At 44.5% G+C, this 12,737-nt stretch overlaps 1 protein-coding gene across 4 annotated transcripts in view; it reads right to left on the bottom strand.

Moving 5' to 3' along the window:
* Positions 1 to 12,737, bottom strand: part of phactr2 (phosphatase and actin regulator 2) — a 213,700-nt gene that overhangs the window by 64,887 nt on the left and 136,076 nt on the right. For all 4 annotated transcript variants that reach the window (XM_043695293.1, XM_043695292.1, XM_043695295.1 and 1 more), the window contains exon 2: positions 4,944 to 5,111. In XM_043695293.1, coding sequence (XP_043551228.1) covers positions 4,944 to 5,111 — 168 coding nt within the window. The remainder of the gene's footprint in view (positions 1 to 4,943; positions 5,112 to 12,737) is intronic.

The raw sequence follows: 12,737 nt of genomic DNA, 5'->3' as shown, positions 1-12,737 counted from the left end.
CACCGACCCTCCAAAGAACAACCCACCCACACCCATTCCCCTATATTTACCCCTTCACCTAACACTATGGGTAATTTAACATGGCCAATTCACCTGACCTGCACATCTTTGGATTGTGGGAGGAAACCAGAGCACCCGGAGGAAACCCACGCAGACACGGGGAGAATGTGCAAACTCCACAGTTGCCCGAGGCGGGAATTGAACCCGAGTTTCTGGCTCTGTGAGGCAGCAGTGCTAACCACTGTGCCACCGTGCTGCCCGGATGTTGTTGGGATTCAGTGCAATATATATCCGGCTCTCTTTTGAAGCGTCCAAAGGAATCTACCTCTGCCTCTCTCCCAGGCACTACACACTGAATCCCAACAACTCTCTGAGTAAGGAGGTTTCTCCTGATCTCACTCCTAGATGTCTTGCTGACCATCTTGGAATTGTGACCTCCGAATTAATGACACACCAACTGATGGGTATAACGGAATGGTCATATCGAGAGGTTATAAAGGCATGGATTTCTGCAGCATCAAGGTGATGGTGTTCGCAATGCCATGGTTATGTGATTAGAAGCTCACTTCAGTACCAACAATAACACCAAGCCTGCTCAGTCTCTGATAACTGCCAAAGAGAGGGATAGGTCATTAGTGAGGGAACCCAGATTACGGTTGGCATCAAAGACAATGGCTTCGATCTTCCCAATGTATAGTTGGAGGAGATTGCTGCTCCTGTAGAAGGGGAGGGGGTGCCAAATTATCTACTCCCAATCCTCTAAAATCCGTAAACAGAAGAGAGGCTTGGGAGGTTGTAGGGGTGCAGCTAGGTGCTATGTTTTCAAGGGATTTCACAAAAGGGGCAGTGTGTAGATAAAGCCATGACAGCAAAATTTGAATGAAGAAGAATCATAAGCAAAGGAAGGGGATGATAGCTCTTATTTTGGCTTCAGAGAAATGAAAACATTGATGTGCTCAAATTGCATTGTAATTATAAATATGCAATTATTAAAAAAGCAGTGGGAGGAGATTCCTAAAATGTACACTTTTGCTGCTAAGAGAACACAGCATGATTTCAATTATAGCATCTTTGAAGAATTGAAGCAGCAAGGTTTCCATATAGTTGCTGCACTGAAGAATACAGGCGAGCTCAAAATGTGTTGACTCAGACACAGTAAAGCACATCAGGATGGAAAGGTGTCAGCACTGAAGACATGAACCCTGAAGGAAGCAGTCGAATATAAAGTGCACTGTCTACGAGAAAGTAAATAGATGGGAGATATTTTTCTGTCAAGAAATGGATTTTAGAGCAGACATTTGCAATTTAGTGTAAAGAAGAATTGTTTTTCCCTCTCAGAGTGAGAAGATAAATCTAAGGCTGACAAATTGCTGAGTTAATGGAAAGAAAGTGCCAAAGGACAAGCACAGAAGGAGCAATTTGCAAATACAAATGTGAATCTATACAGCGACCAATTACATTTTCCCAAAGAGTTGCAAATTGCTCTGACTGGATCATTTTAAAGTGCAGCAACAATGTTAGACCGAGACTCAGCTTGGCACGATAATGAGTTGATTGAGCAGTTAAATTGTTTATGGCGATGATTTCTGCAGGAGGTTATTTCAGGTAATCCTTTCACGATCACTGCAACAGGTCCAGTTGGACTCATTGTTTCAGGAGCAGCACTTTGGTCACTGTAAAACCCACAGGGAACTGAAGGTTCATCCCCATACAGGCTTGCAGAGGTGGTCCTGTAAAGGGTGAAGGGAATGATGCTCACAATTATTTCAGAGCAGGTGGCCAAGGGACGGAAGGCTGTGTGACTGAATTGTAAATGAACAGGCAGCTGTCTGAGGTGTCAGGCACAGTATTCCACTGTCTGCCTCTCCACAGACCCAAACTGAACTTTATGAAACTTCTATACTTCTACAAACTAAACTGGCAGAGGACGGTATCAGTAGGTTTGTGTTTAAGCAGCATCAGACCTCAGTGCAGCTACCATCCTGGCACCTACCCAGTAAATGTGGAAAACAAAACTATTCAGGTATGTCCTGTACACGGAAAACAGGACAAACTTCCTTAACCAGATACTCACGATGGCTCAGGGGTTAGCACTGCTGCCCCACAGCTCTAGGGCTCCAGGTTTGATTCCAGACTCAGGTGACTGCTTATGTGGAACTCTCCCGGTGTCTGCGTGGGTTTCCTCCTGATGTTCTGGTTTCTTCCCACTGTCCAAAGATGTGCACTTTAGGTGGATTCGCCATGCTAAATTGCTCACAGTATCCAGGGAAGAGTAGGATATGTGGATTAGCCATGGACAGTACAGGGTTACAGGAATGGGGATAGGATGCTCTTTGGAGGGTTGGTGTGGACTTGATGGACTGAATAGTCTGCTTCCACACTTGCAGAGATTCTATTCCATGAAATACTACCCCATCAATCTCCTCACGATCATCAACAAAGTGCTGGAATGGATCAATGACAGTGCTATCAAGTGGCACTTGCAAAACATAAACGACTCACTGACGCTCAATTTGGGTTCAGCCAGGACCAGTAGACCCCTGACCTCATTACAACCATGATCCAAACATGGACAAAACAGCTGATGAGAGTGACTGCCCAAGACATCAAGGCAGGATTTCACACAGACTGGCATCAAGGAGCCTGGGGATAACTAAGTATCAGAACACACCGGCTGGACTCATACCTGGCTGGTAGGAATATGGAGAAAGTGAGGACCGCACTCTCAATAGGAAGATGATTGTGGTTGTTGGAGGTCAGTAATCTCAGCTCCAGGGTATCTCTGCAGGAGTTCCTCAGGGTACTGTACTTGACCCAACCATCTTTAGCTGCTTCATCAATGACCTTCCTACCATCATAAGGTTAGAAGCGGGGATGCTCTCTGATGATTGCATAATATTCAGCAATATTTACGACTTCTCAGGTACTGAAGCAGTCCATGTTCAAATGCAGCAAAACCCGGACAAATATCCAGGATTGGGTCAGAGTCATAGAGTCATAGAGATGCACAGCACGGAAACAGACCCTTCGGTTCAACCTGTCCATGCCGACCAGATATCCCAACCCAATCTAGTCCCACCTGCCAGCACCCGGCCCATATCCGTCCAAACCCTTCCTATTCATATACCCATCCAGATGCCTTTTAAATGTTGCAATTGTACCAGCTCTACCACTTCCTCTGGCAGCTCATTCCATACACGTACCACCCTCTGCGTGAAACGTTTGCCCCTTAAGTCTCTTTTATATCTTTCCCCTCTCATCCTAAACCTATGCCCTCTAGTTCTGGACTCCCCGACCCCAGGGAAAACTCTTTGTCTATTTACCCTATCCATGCCCCTCATAATTTTGTGAACCTCTATAAGGTCACCCCTTAGCCTCCGACGCTCCAGGGAAAATAGCCCCAGTTGTCAAATAGCAAGTAACATCCATGGCACATAAGTGCCAGACAATGACTATCAGAAACAAGACAGTTTATAGCCATTGCCCTTGATATTCAATGCCATTAAAATTGTGGAATCCTTCACCACCAAGATCTTGAAGTTACTATTGAGCAGAAACTGAACTGGACTAGCCATACAAATATACAGCTAAAGCAGCAGGTCAGAGGCTAGGTTTATTGCAGTGAGTAACTCCCTCTTGACCCCCCTCCAAAGCCTGTCCACCTGGATGGGTGTGACCCTAACAACACTAAAGTTAAAAATCACACAACACTAGGTTATAGTCCAACAGGTTTATTTGGAAGCAGTAGCTTTTGGAGCGCCGCTCCTTCATCGGGCAGCTGATGAAACAGCAGTGCTCTGAAAGCTAGTGCTTCCAAATAAACCTGTTGGACTATAACCTAGTGTTGTGTGATTTTTAACTTTGTCCACCCCAGTCCAACACCAGTTCCTCCAAATCAACACTAAAGTACTTTGACACCATCAAGGACGTTAAAGTGGCCCATTTAATTGGCACATCTACCAATTTAAGCATTGCCAAAGCACAGTGGTAGCAATACACTCCATCTACAAGATGCACTCCAGGAATTTGCCAAGGCTCTTCAACTCCAGCTTCCCACCCCTTGGCCTCTACCACTCAGAAGGAGAAGACAGCAGATGATTGGAAGCACTGCCACTGCTAGGTTCCACTCCAGGCCACTCACCATCCTAAATGTGGAAATAATATCGCTGTTCTTTCACTGTCACTGGGTTCAAATCCTTCCTAAACAGCACTACGGGTGTGTGTAAAGCACTGCAGCAGTTTAATTAAGTGACTCACCACCACCTTTTCAAGTACAATTAGGGACTGCCAATAAATTCTGCCCTTGCCAGTAATGGCCACATCCTATTAAAACATTCTTGGAAAGCTTTTTAACTCTGGGATCACTTGCAGTCAACATCTCTGGCTCTGAACATTCACAAATACAAATGTAAGTTTCATTCCCTCTGGTTTAAATTGTTGTTGGAGATTTAAAAACAAAATGCTTTTCGTTTATCTATCCACCCCACTGATCTCTCTTAATGCAATCTTTATTCTCCTTTCTTTATTTTCCATTCTCCACCTGATTCACCTCCTCAAACGTATACTATCTCGACTCTAAGCTGCTCAACTTTACAATCCTTCAATCTGATCGCTTCAGGAATGCACCAGTTACTTGCTGCTCTGAGTCTGGAGGTTCAACAGAGGGCATTGTGCTTTTTCTACTGACCATTGTCAGTGACCTGCATTGCAAACTATCACAGCGACTAAACAGGCAAATGCAAGTGGAACATAAAGTGACTGGTTAGAGGACAATTGGGGGTCAGTGTTTTGTGTTTTGGAGTGGAGCCTGAAACCATATCTGTTATGGCCCAGAGTGATGTGAATGGAGCCGAGGTGGTAAAGAGGCTGGCTGAACCACAATGCAATGTTATTTAAAAGGAAATTCCCCCCACCGACAAAGCCAAGTCTAACGACTAACTTACATGCAGATGTCTCTTGGAACTTCTCACTTGCTTTCTTTTTCCGCCACTTCCATGGTTTGAAGATTTTGCCGATGGACGCCAACTTGCTTTTCCGTTTCAGTGGCGGTGTCCCAGACCCAGGGGGCAGTCCTTCTGAGTTTGTGATTGAGTACTTCTCCAGTCCATCAGCTACAACAAGAAAGGGAAACACATAAAGATTTCGTCCTCCTCCATCCCTGCACTATTCACATCGTTTTCCCACTGTTATGGTTCCAGTTTATGTTCCTATTAGCTCAGTCAGATTCCAGAATGAAACCTGGCTTGTTAGATCCTAGCTTTGTTTTTTAACCATGGAGGTCAGTTTTGGACTCACTTACAAGAGGCTGCTGGTGTACTTTTAACACAAAGAATAAACACTTATTAAACAAGACAAAAACATGAACTACATTAAACAAGGCAATGGAAAGGTTGGAATAATTTCATTACAGGACTCAAACTCACATTATCTATTTTACCACAGTAAGAAACCCAAAACCTCAGTGATAATTCACCACTCTCTCCACACTAAACTCTAAACTGAAACAAAGAACTACTGATGCTGGAAATTTGAAACAGAAGTGGAAATTGCTGGAGAAACTCAGCAGGTCTGGCAGCATCTATGGAGATAAAACACAGTTAATGTTTTGAGTCCCAGTGATCCTTCTTCAGAACAATTTCTGCTTTTGGAAACCAAATTTTCTATTACTTGTAACCAACTTAATAGAGTTCTTTGAGGAAGTGACCAAGTTGTTAGATGAAGGAAGAGCTGTTGATGTCATATACATGGACTTTAGTAAGGCATTTGATAAGGTTCCCCATGGTAGACTAATGGAGAAAGTGAAGTCACATGGTGTGCAGGGTGTTCTAGCTAGGTGGATAAAGAACTGGTTGAGCAACAGGAGACAGAGAGTAGTAGTTGAAGGGAGTTTCTCGAAATGAAGAAAGGTGACCAGTGGTGTTTAGAGTGAATTATACAATGAATGGAAGAGCCTTGGGAAAAGTTGATGGCAGAGAGATCTGGGAGTGCAGGTCCATTGTACCCTGAAGGTTGCTGCACAGGTGGATAGAGTGGTCAAGGCGGCGTATAGTATGCTTCCCTTCATTGGACGGGGTATTGAGCTGGCAAATCATGTTAACATTGTACAAGACATTGGTTCGGCTGCATTTAGAATACTGTGTACAGTTCTGGTCGCCACATTACCAAAAAGATGTGGACGCTTTGGAGAGGGTGCAGAAAAGGTTTATGAGGATGTTGCCTGGTATAGAAGGTGCTAGCTATGAAGAGAGGTTGAGTAGGTTAGGTTTATTTTCATCAGAAAAAAGGAGATCATGGGGGGACCTGATTGAGGTTTACAAAATCATGAAGGGTATAGACAGGGTGGATAGAGACAAGCTTTTTCCCAGGGTGAAGGATCCAATAACAAGAGGTCATGCTTTGAAGGTGAGATCTGGAAAGTTTAAGGGGGATACACGCGGCAAGTACTTCACACAGAGGGTGGTGGGCATTTGGAATGCGTTGCCAGCAGAGGTGGTAGAGGCAGGCACAGTAGATTCATTTAAGGTGTGTCTGGACAGATGCATGAGTAGGTGGGAGCAGAGGGATACAAATGCTTAGGAATTGATCGACAGATTTAGACAGTACATTTGGATCGGCTCAGGCTTGGAGGGCCGAAGGGCCTATTCTTGGGCTGTAAATTTTCTTTGTTCTTTGTAATTTCGGTGTAAACTCACCCAAGATCTATAAATTCAGGTGTCCAGTTGCCTTGCCTCACATGGTCTAACTTTCTGAACTATGCAACCTTTTTTCAGTATCCCTGGGCTGCTTCCATTAGGCAACAGTACAATTAATTTTAATGCTTTGAACTGCTACCCTCCTATCTCTTCATGTCCAGGTTGCAAAACCTCATTAAAATGTACATAAAACAAATAGAATCGCCACACCTCCCAAAATCGAAACTGACCAGCCATCTAAAAGGTTAAGTCGCCACAGTCTCAGAGGACTGCTCTCTCATTAGAGGGAGATGACTGGTGGTGGTTTAACCCGAGGGCCACCATGCCTTGGGTGAGGGGAAAGGTTGAGAAGGAGAGTCTTTCATGATCTCCCAGTCAGTACAGGGACTGAACCAACACTGTTGGCATCACTCTGCATCACAAATCAACCATTTGATCTTGGCTTCCCCTGACACACGATATACATATTGTAATTGGGTATCCTCTCTGAAGTAACTCCAGTGAGGCCAGTATCAGTCACCAAGTCACCCTTAATTTACACATGAACAGTCCTTAACTTTTGTACCTGACTCAGTATGAGGCAGTGCTGGAGTGTCAGTATCTCTGACACTTTCCTTTTTATCTGTCAGCAAGGGCTCCCTGATTGGGACTGTTATTCTCATATTCTCTGAGGTCCAACTGGCTGACATCATTCCAATCACTGCAGTCTCATTGCTGCAATATCCTTTCACCATTGCAGTGGTCAGAATTGTACAGTGGAAAGTGTAGATGCAGCAGTCATTATAAAGTGTCAGAGGTAGCATACTGTTTCAGCCCAATAGTAACTTTGTGATCTACCCCAAAATCCAATTTCTTTAATTCACCTTCTTCAAGCATTAATGCGTTCGCTACAATTTTTCATCCAATCCTAGACTGCTTTCGTCTTCATTGCACATTATTTCCTTTGTTATATTTTTGTGAAGCACTTGGTATTCCTCTATGTAAGTTTACATCTGTCACCATCAGCCTGCATGTCTCCTTATATGCAGACCCCCCAGGGACTGTACAACTTTGGAGACTCATTTTTGTTGGCTTTGTATTATCTGTGAATTTGGCCATGGTTCTTCTGATAGCTGCCTCTCAGCAGTTTACCAAGAGACCAGAAAACAGACATCCAGTGAGACCCAACTGGTAACACACGCCATGCTAGTGACAAGCCCTCTAATCACTTGATAACTCATGCCTTCGTTGTGAAATATTTCCACTCATTCCCATTTTTCTTCCTATTCCACGCCAGCCTTTTCAAATGAATGGTATCAATGCACTTGCTTAAATCCAAATTCACTTCATCCACTGCTTTACTCCCACAAAGCTTCTTATGACACAAAAAAAAGCCTTCAGTTAGATTAGAAAGACATCCAGTGGCAAACTTCCATATTGATTTCTATCCCAATGCTCCCAGATATAGAGCATAGAATATAGAGCATTACAGTGCAGTACAGTCCCTTCAGGCCTCGATGTTGTAACTGATCTGTAGAACAGATCTGAAGGCCACCTAACCTACACCATTCCATATGTTTATCCAAGGACCATATAAATGACCTTAAAGTTGGCAAGTTTACTACTGTTGCAAGCAGGGCATTCCACACCCCTACTACTCTCTGAGTAAAGAACCTATCGCTGACATCTGTCCTACATCTATCACCCCTCAATTTAAAGCTATGTCCCCCCATGCTAGCCATCACCATCCAAGGAAAAAGGCTCTCACTTTTCACTTATCTAACCCTCTGATCATCTTGCATGCCTTATTAACTCACCTCTCAACCTAATTTGCTCTAATGAAAACAGCCTCAAGTCCCTCAGCCTTTCCTCGTAACACCTTCCCTCCATAGCAGGCAACATCCTGGTAAATCTCCTCTGCACCCTTTCCAATGCTTCCACATCCTTCCTGTAATGTGGCGACCAGAACGCTACACAATACTCCAAGCGCGACCACACCAGAGTTTTGTACAGCTGCAATACAACCGGTTGGCTCCGAAACTCAATCTCTCAACAAATAAATGCTATCACACCGTACAATGCACTGTACAGGACAGTAATATAAAATTAATTTCTCCATAATACTGTCCACAATGGTCATTAAACTGAACGAATGACTCTCTACCCAGGACACGAGGCAGATCGCCCACGTTGATCTTTTAATGTTGCCATTGCCGATTCACCTGCAGCTAATGGAATACACAGTACCATGGCGTTATGACCGAAGGAAGCTTTAGCATTTCAGTAGTCTCTCAGGTAGCCTCAATCTCGAGTTTGCAGAGTAGGGTTTAAACCCACAACTTTCTGACCCAGAAAGGAAGGTGTGACCCAGTGAGGGGACACCCCTAGCACAACCAACTCTGATTGTACACATTGAAAAGAAAATTCGCAAGGCAAGACTGAAATGTCCCAAAGTCACCATCAGGGGAGGAATTACTTGAATGTGACTCTGATATTGAAAAGCCACTTGCACACCTGAACACTTAATGAAATAAACATTAAATCTTTGTTTTTAAATAATGGCTATTCATGCTTATAATGTTTCCAATATAACCAATAACAGCAGCCACCTAGAATGAATTACATCAGTTTTAATTCCCCAAAGCACTACCTGCAGTGTTAATTTGCTGACATTAAAGTTTAGCACTATTTTAACTCCATTGTTAACTGGCTCACTGTGGATATTGTCTGGAAGTAAGCATGTGCATGCCATTAACAATAGTGCACACAGCATAAGAGTAAACCCTACAGCAGTTTCAGACTGTTCCTGAAATCCTAAATCCGTCCTGAAATTATTAACCTGCTACAACTTTCACTCCTGGTTTGAAACTAGCTTCAGTCATGGAAAGCTGGATCAGAGGGAAAGCAATTCCACCAAAAAAAGAGTTCATACGATATCTGATAACTCCCCAGTACTCAAGGGTATCCACTGGGTGACCAGAAGCCAGCAGATCAAAGAAAATTGGAAAGGTAACAAGATGTGGAAAAGCTTTGACACATCAAGCTGTTGAGACCTCTACTGTACTGCATTAATAGGTGGCTCAAAGTAGACTCAATAACAGGGTGGCTCAGTGGTTAGCACTGCTGCCTCAACAGCACCAGTGACCTGGGTTTGATTCCAGCCTCGGGTGACAGTGCAAATTCTGCAGACATTCTCCCCGTGTCTACTTGGGGACTCCTCTGTGTGCTCTAGTTTCCTTCCACAGTCCAAAGATGCACAGATGAGTTGGATTGGCCAGGCTAAATTGTCCCGGAGGGTGAGCCACAGTTAATATGGGTTATGACAAGGTGGGATGCTTTTCAGTGGGTCAGGGAAGACTGGGTGGGCTGAACTGCCTCTAAGTGCACTATAAGGATTCTATAATCACTTCCAAAATGCAATTGGATTATACCTCAAGAGGGGAAAATGGAAAGTGTAAGGCTGCAGGTGAGAGGGATGAATTGGAGAGGGTTTTCCTGTGTTGCACCAATGACTACAACACAAAATTATTTCATTGGTTTGAAAACATGTTGAGCTGTCTCAAGGTTGATTTTCTGTTCCAGCCGAACAGAACCGATATAAACTTGGCAGAATTAGTCACAGAATCCCTACAGGGTGGAAGCATCTGACTCATCGACTTCATAGGGGCGACACGGTGGCTCAGTGGTTAGCGCTGCCGCCTCTCAGCACCAGGGACCTGGGTTCAATTCCCGCCTTGGGCAACTGACTGTGTGGAGTTTGCACATTCTCCGTGTCTGCGTGGGTTTCCTCCCACAGATGTGCAGGTTAGGGTGAATTGGCCACGCTAAATTACCCGTAGTGTCAGGTGGATTAGTCAGGGGTAAATGTAGGGGAATAGGTCCGGATGGGTTGCTCTTCAGAGGGTCAGTGTGGACTTGTTGGGCCGAAGGGCCTGTTTCCACACTGTAAGGAATCAAATCTAATCTAATCCGACCAACCCTTCAAAGAGCATCCCCCTACCCTATCCCTGTAACCCTGCATTTCCCATGGCACAACTCTGGGCTCTATGGGCAATTTATTATGGCGAATCCACCTACACATCTTCGGACTGTGGGAGAAACTGGAGCACCCAGGGGAAACCATACACCCATGTGAATGTGCAAAGTCCACCCAGTCACCCAGGGGTAGAACTGAACCGGGATCCCCGGCGCTGTGAGGCAGTAGTGCTAACCACTGAGCCACCGTGCCACCTTCATCGGAATTATATTTAGTGAGAGATTTGAATAACTTTGTCAACCACCCCCGCTCATATAAGAATAAATATATGTCTATGCTTATACACACAGCTGTGAGCAATGCTATGTGTCAAGAATCTCATAGATTAGCGTACAATGTAGTGCAGCAAGACTGAAAGCAGCAGACCCTCAGTGCAACTGAAATATACAACGGGACAAAGTGGTGACCCATCTGGAACATAAGCTGGGGTGGGGACAATGGTGAACAAATGCACATTCCCCCCCAAAACAGTAAGATCGACCTGTGCCGCCGGATGCCCATGAAATCAGATGGGGGCACAGTGGGCTGGGAGAAAGGGGTGGAAGGACAGCCATTTGCTGTTGTGAGTGGAAACTTTACAGAACTGGACGAGAACACTTAAAGTAGTCGTAAATCTGGAGAGACAATCAACAAAAGCCGCTGATAATCAGAGCCAGGATTGTGGGATCAGGTCAGAGGGAACATGGGTGTGTGTGGGTTGGGCAACATTTCAATGTTGGATCCATCATTGAGGATGGAAGCTCGACATGCAGTGACCACTGAATAGAAAGAAAATCACCAAATGTCACATCATTGGAACTCTTGCTACTGTGACTGTGTGTGCTGTCTCAAATTAGTCTTACTGCCCTGGTCTTTAGCCCGGCAGACTGTCTTTGGGTTGGCATAGACAAGATAGGCCAAATGGCCACCTTCTGTGCTCTATCGTTTCTATGGTTCTATTTCCCATTGACAGTGGACAACACATCCAATTCAAACTTCAATGTGCTTTTAGGCAGCTTATTTCAGAACCTAATTCACCGTCAAAAATAAACTATTTCCATCTCTTAATGATTTGATCATTTACTTTAACCCACTGCTTACTGACACCAATCAACAGAGTTTGTCCCTATGCACCTCTACTCAAATTGCCTATCACCTCCTTTGCATAAGGTGCTCAGTTGGATCCTGGATGATTTATTTTCTGTCAGAGCTAAAGGTGAGCAGGATCTTTGAACATCTGCAACATTTTCTAAGCCTTGCATTGAGAGAGACATCCCTCAGTGCTACAGAACAGCATCACTTGAGAAAATTCAACACAGAGTCACATCAGCACAGGTCACCAAAGGTTTGGTTAAAGAGAGAGTGTTTAAGGAACAGAAAGGAAGACAGAGAGATATAGAGAGGAGGGAAGAGATAAAAAAAAGTCGGCTGCTTTGTGCTGGATGCTGTCAAACGTCTCTCGAGTGTTGCTGGAGCTGAACCTATCCAGGTAAATGGGGAGTATTCCATCACACTCCTAACTTGTGCCTTGTAGATGGTGGACAGGCGTTGGGGTGTCAGGAGGTGAGTTACTCACCCACAGTATTCCTAGCCTCTGACCTGCTCTAGCAGCTACAGTGTTTATGTGGCGAGTCCAGTGAGTTTCTGGCTAATGCCAATGTTGAGGATGCACGTGAACAACAGAGAGGAGGCAGGGCAGGGGAGTGTGTTGAGTTGAGACGATGAGGAAGTGTGATAGTAAGACACACAGATGCATTTCCCACAGGACAGGACAGGCTCTTACAGTTTGCCTGATGGGCTTTGTTCACTAATGTGATACACAGACAGTTTGGAGTTTAAAGTCGCCCACCATCTTTCTGCAGCACACACACACACAATAAAAACTAAAGAAAAATACATTGAGTTCTCACAATGCTCAGGAATGTCTCAAAGCACTTCAGCCACAAGATGCTTTGAAATACACCGTGACATTTTGTGAGTCACTTTCACAGTGACACGTCAGATGAGCAGGTGGGTTGTATGAAAATCAAGAAAATTTAAGGTGTTGCCAA

This window comes from Chiloscyllium plagiosum, chromosome 9 (assembly GCF_004010195.1).
Source record: "Chiloscyllium plagiosum isolate BGI_BamShark_2017 chromosome 9, ASM401019v2, whole genome shotgun sequence".
Taxonomy (NCBI): Eukaryota; Metazoa; Chordata; class Chondrichthyes; order Orectolobiformes; family Hemiscylliidae; genus Chiloscyllium; species Chiloscyllium plagiosum.
The sequence above is the reverse complement of the archived record's forward strand: the minus strand, read 5'-3'. Positions and strand labels throughout refer to the sequence as shown.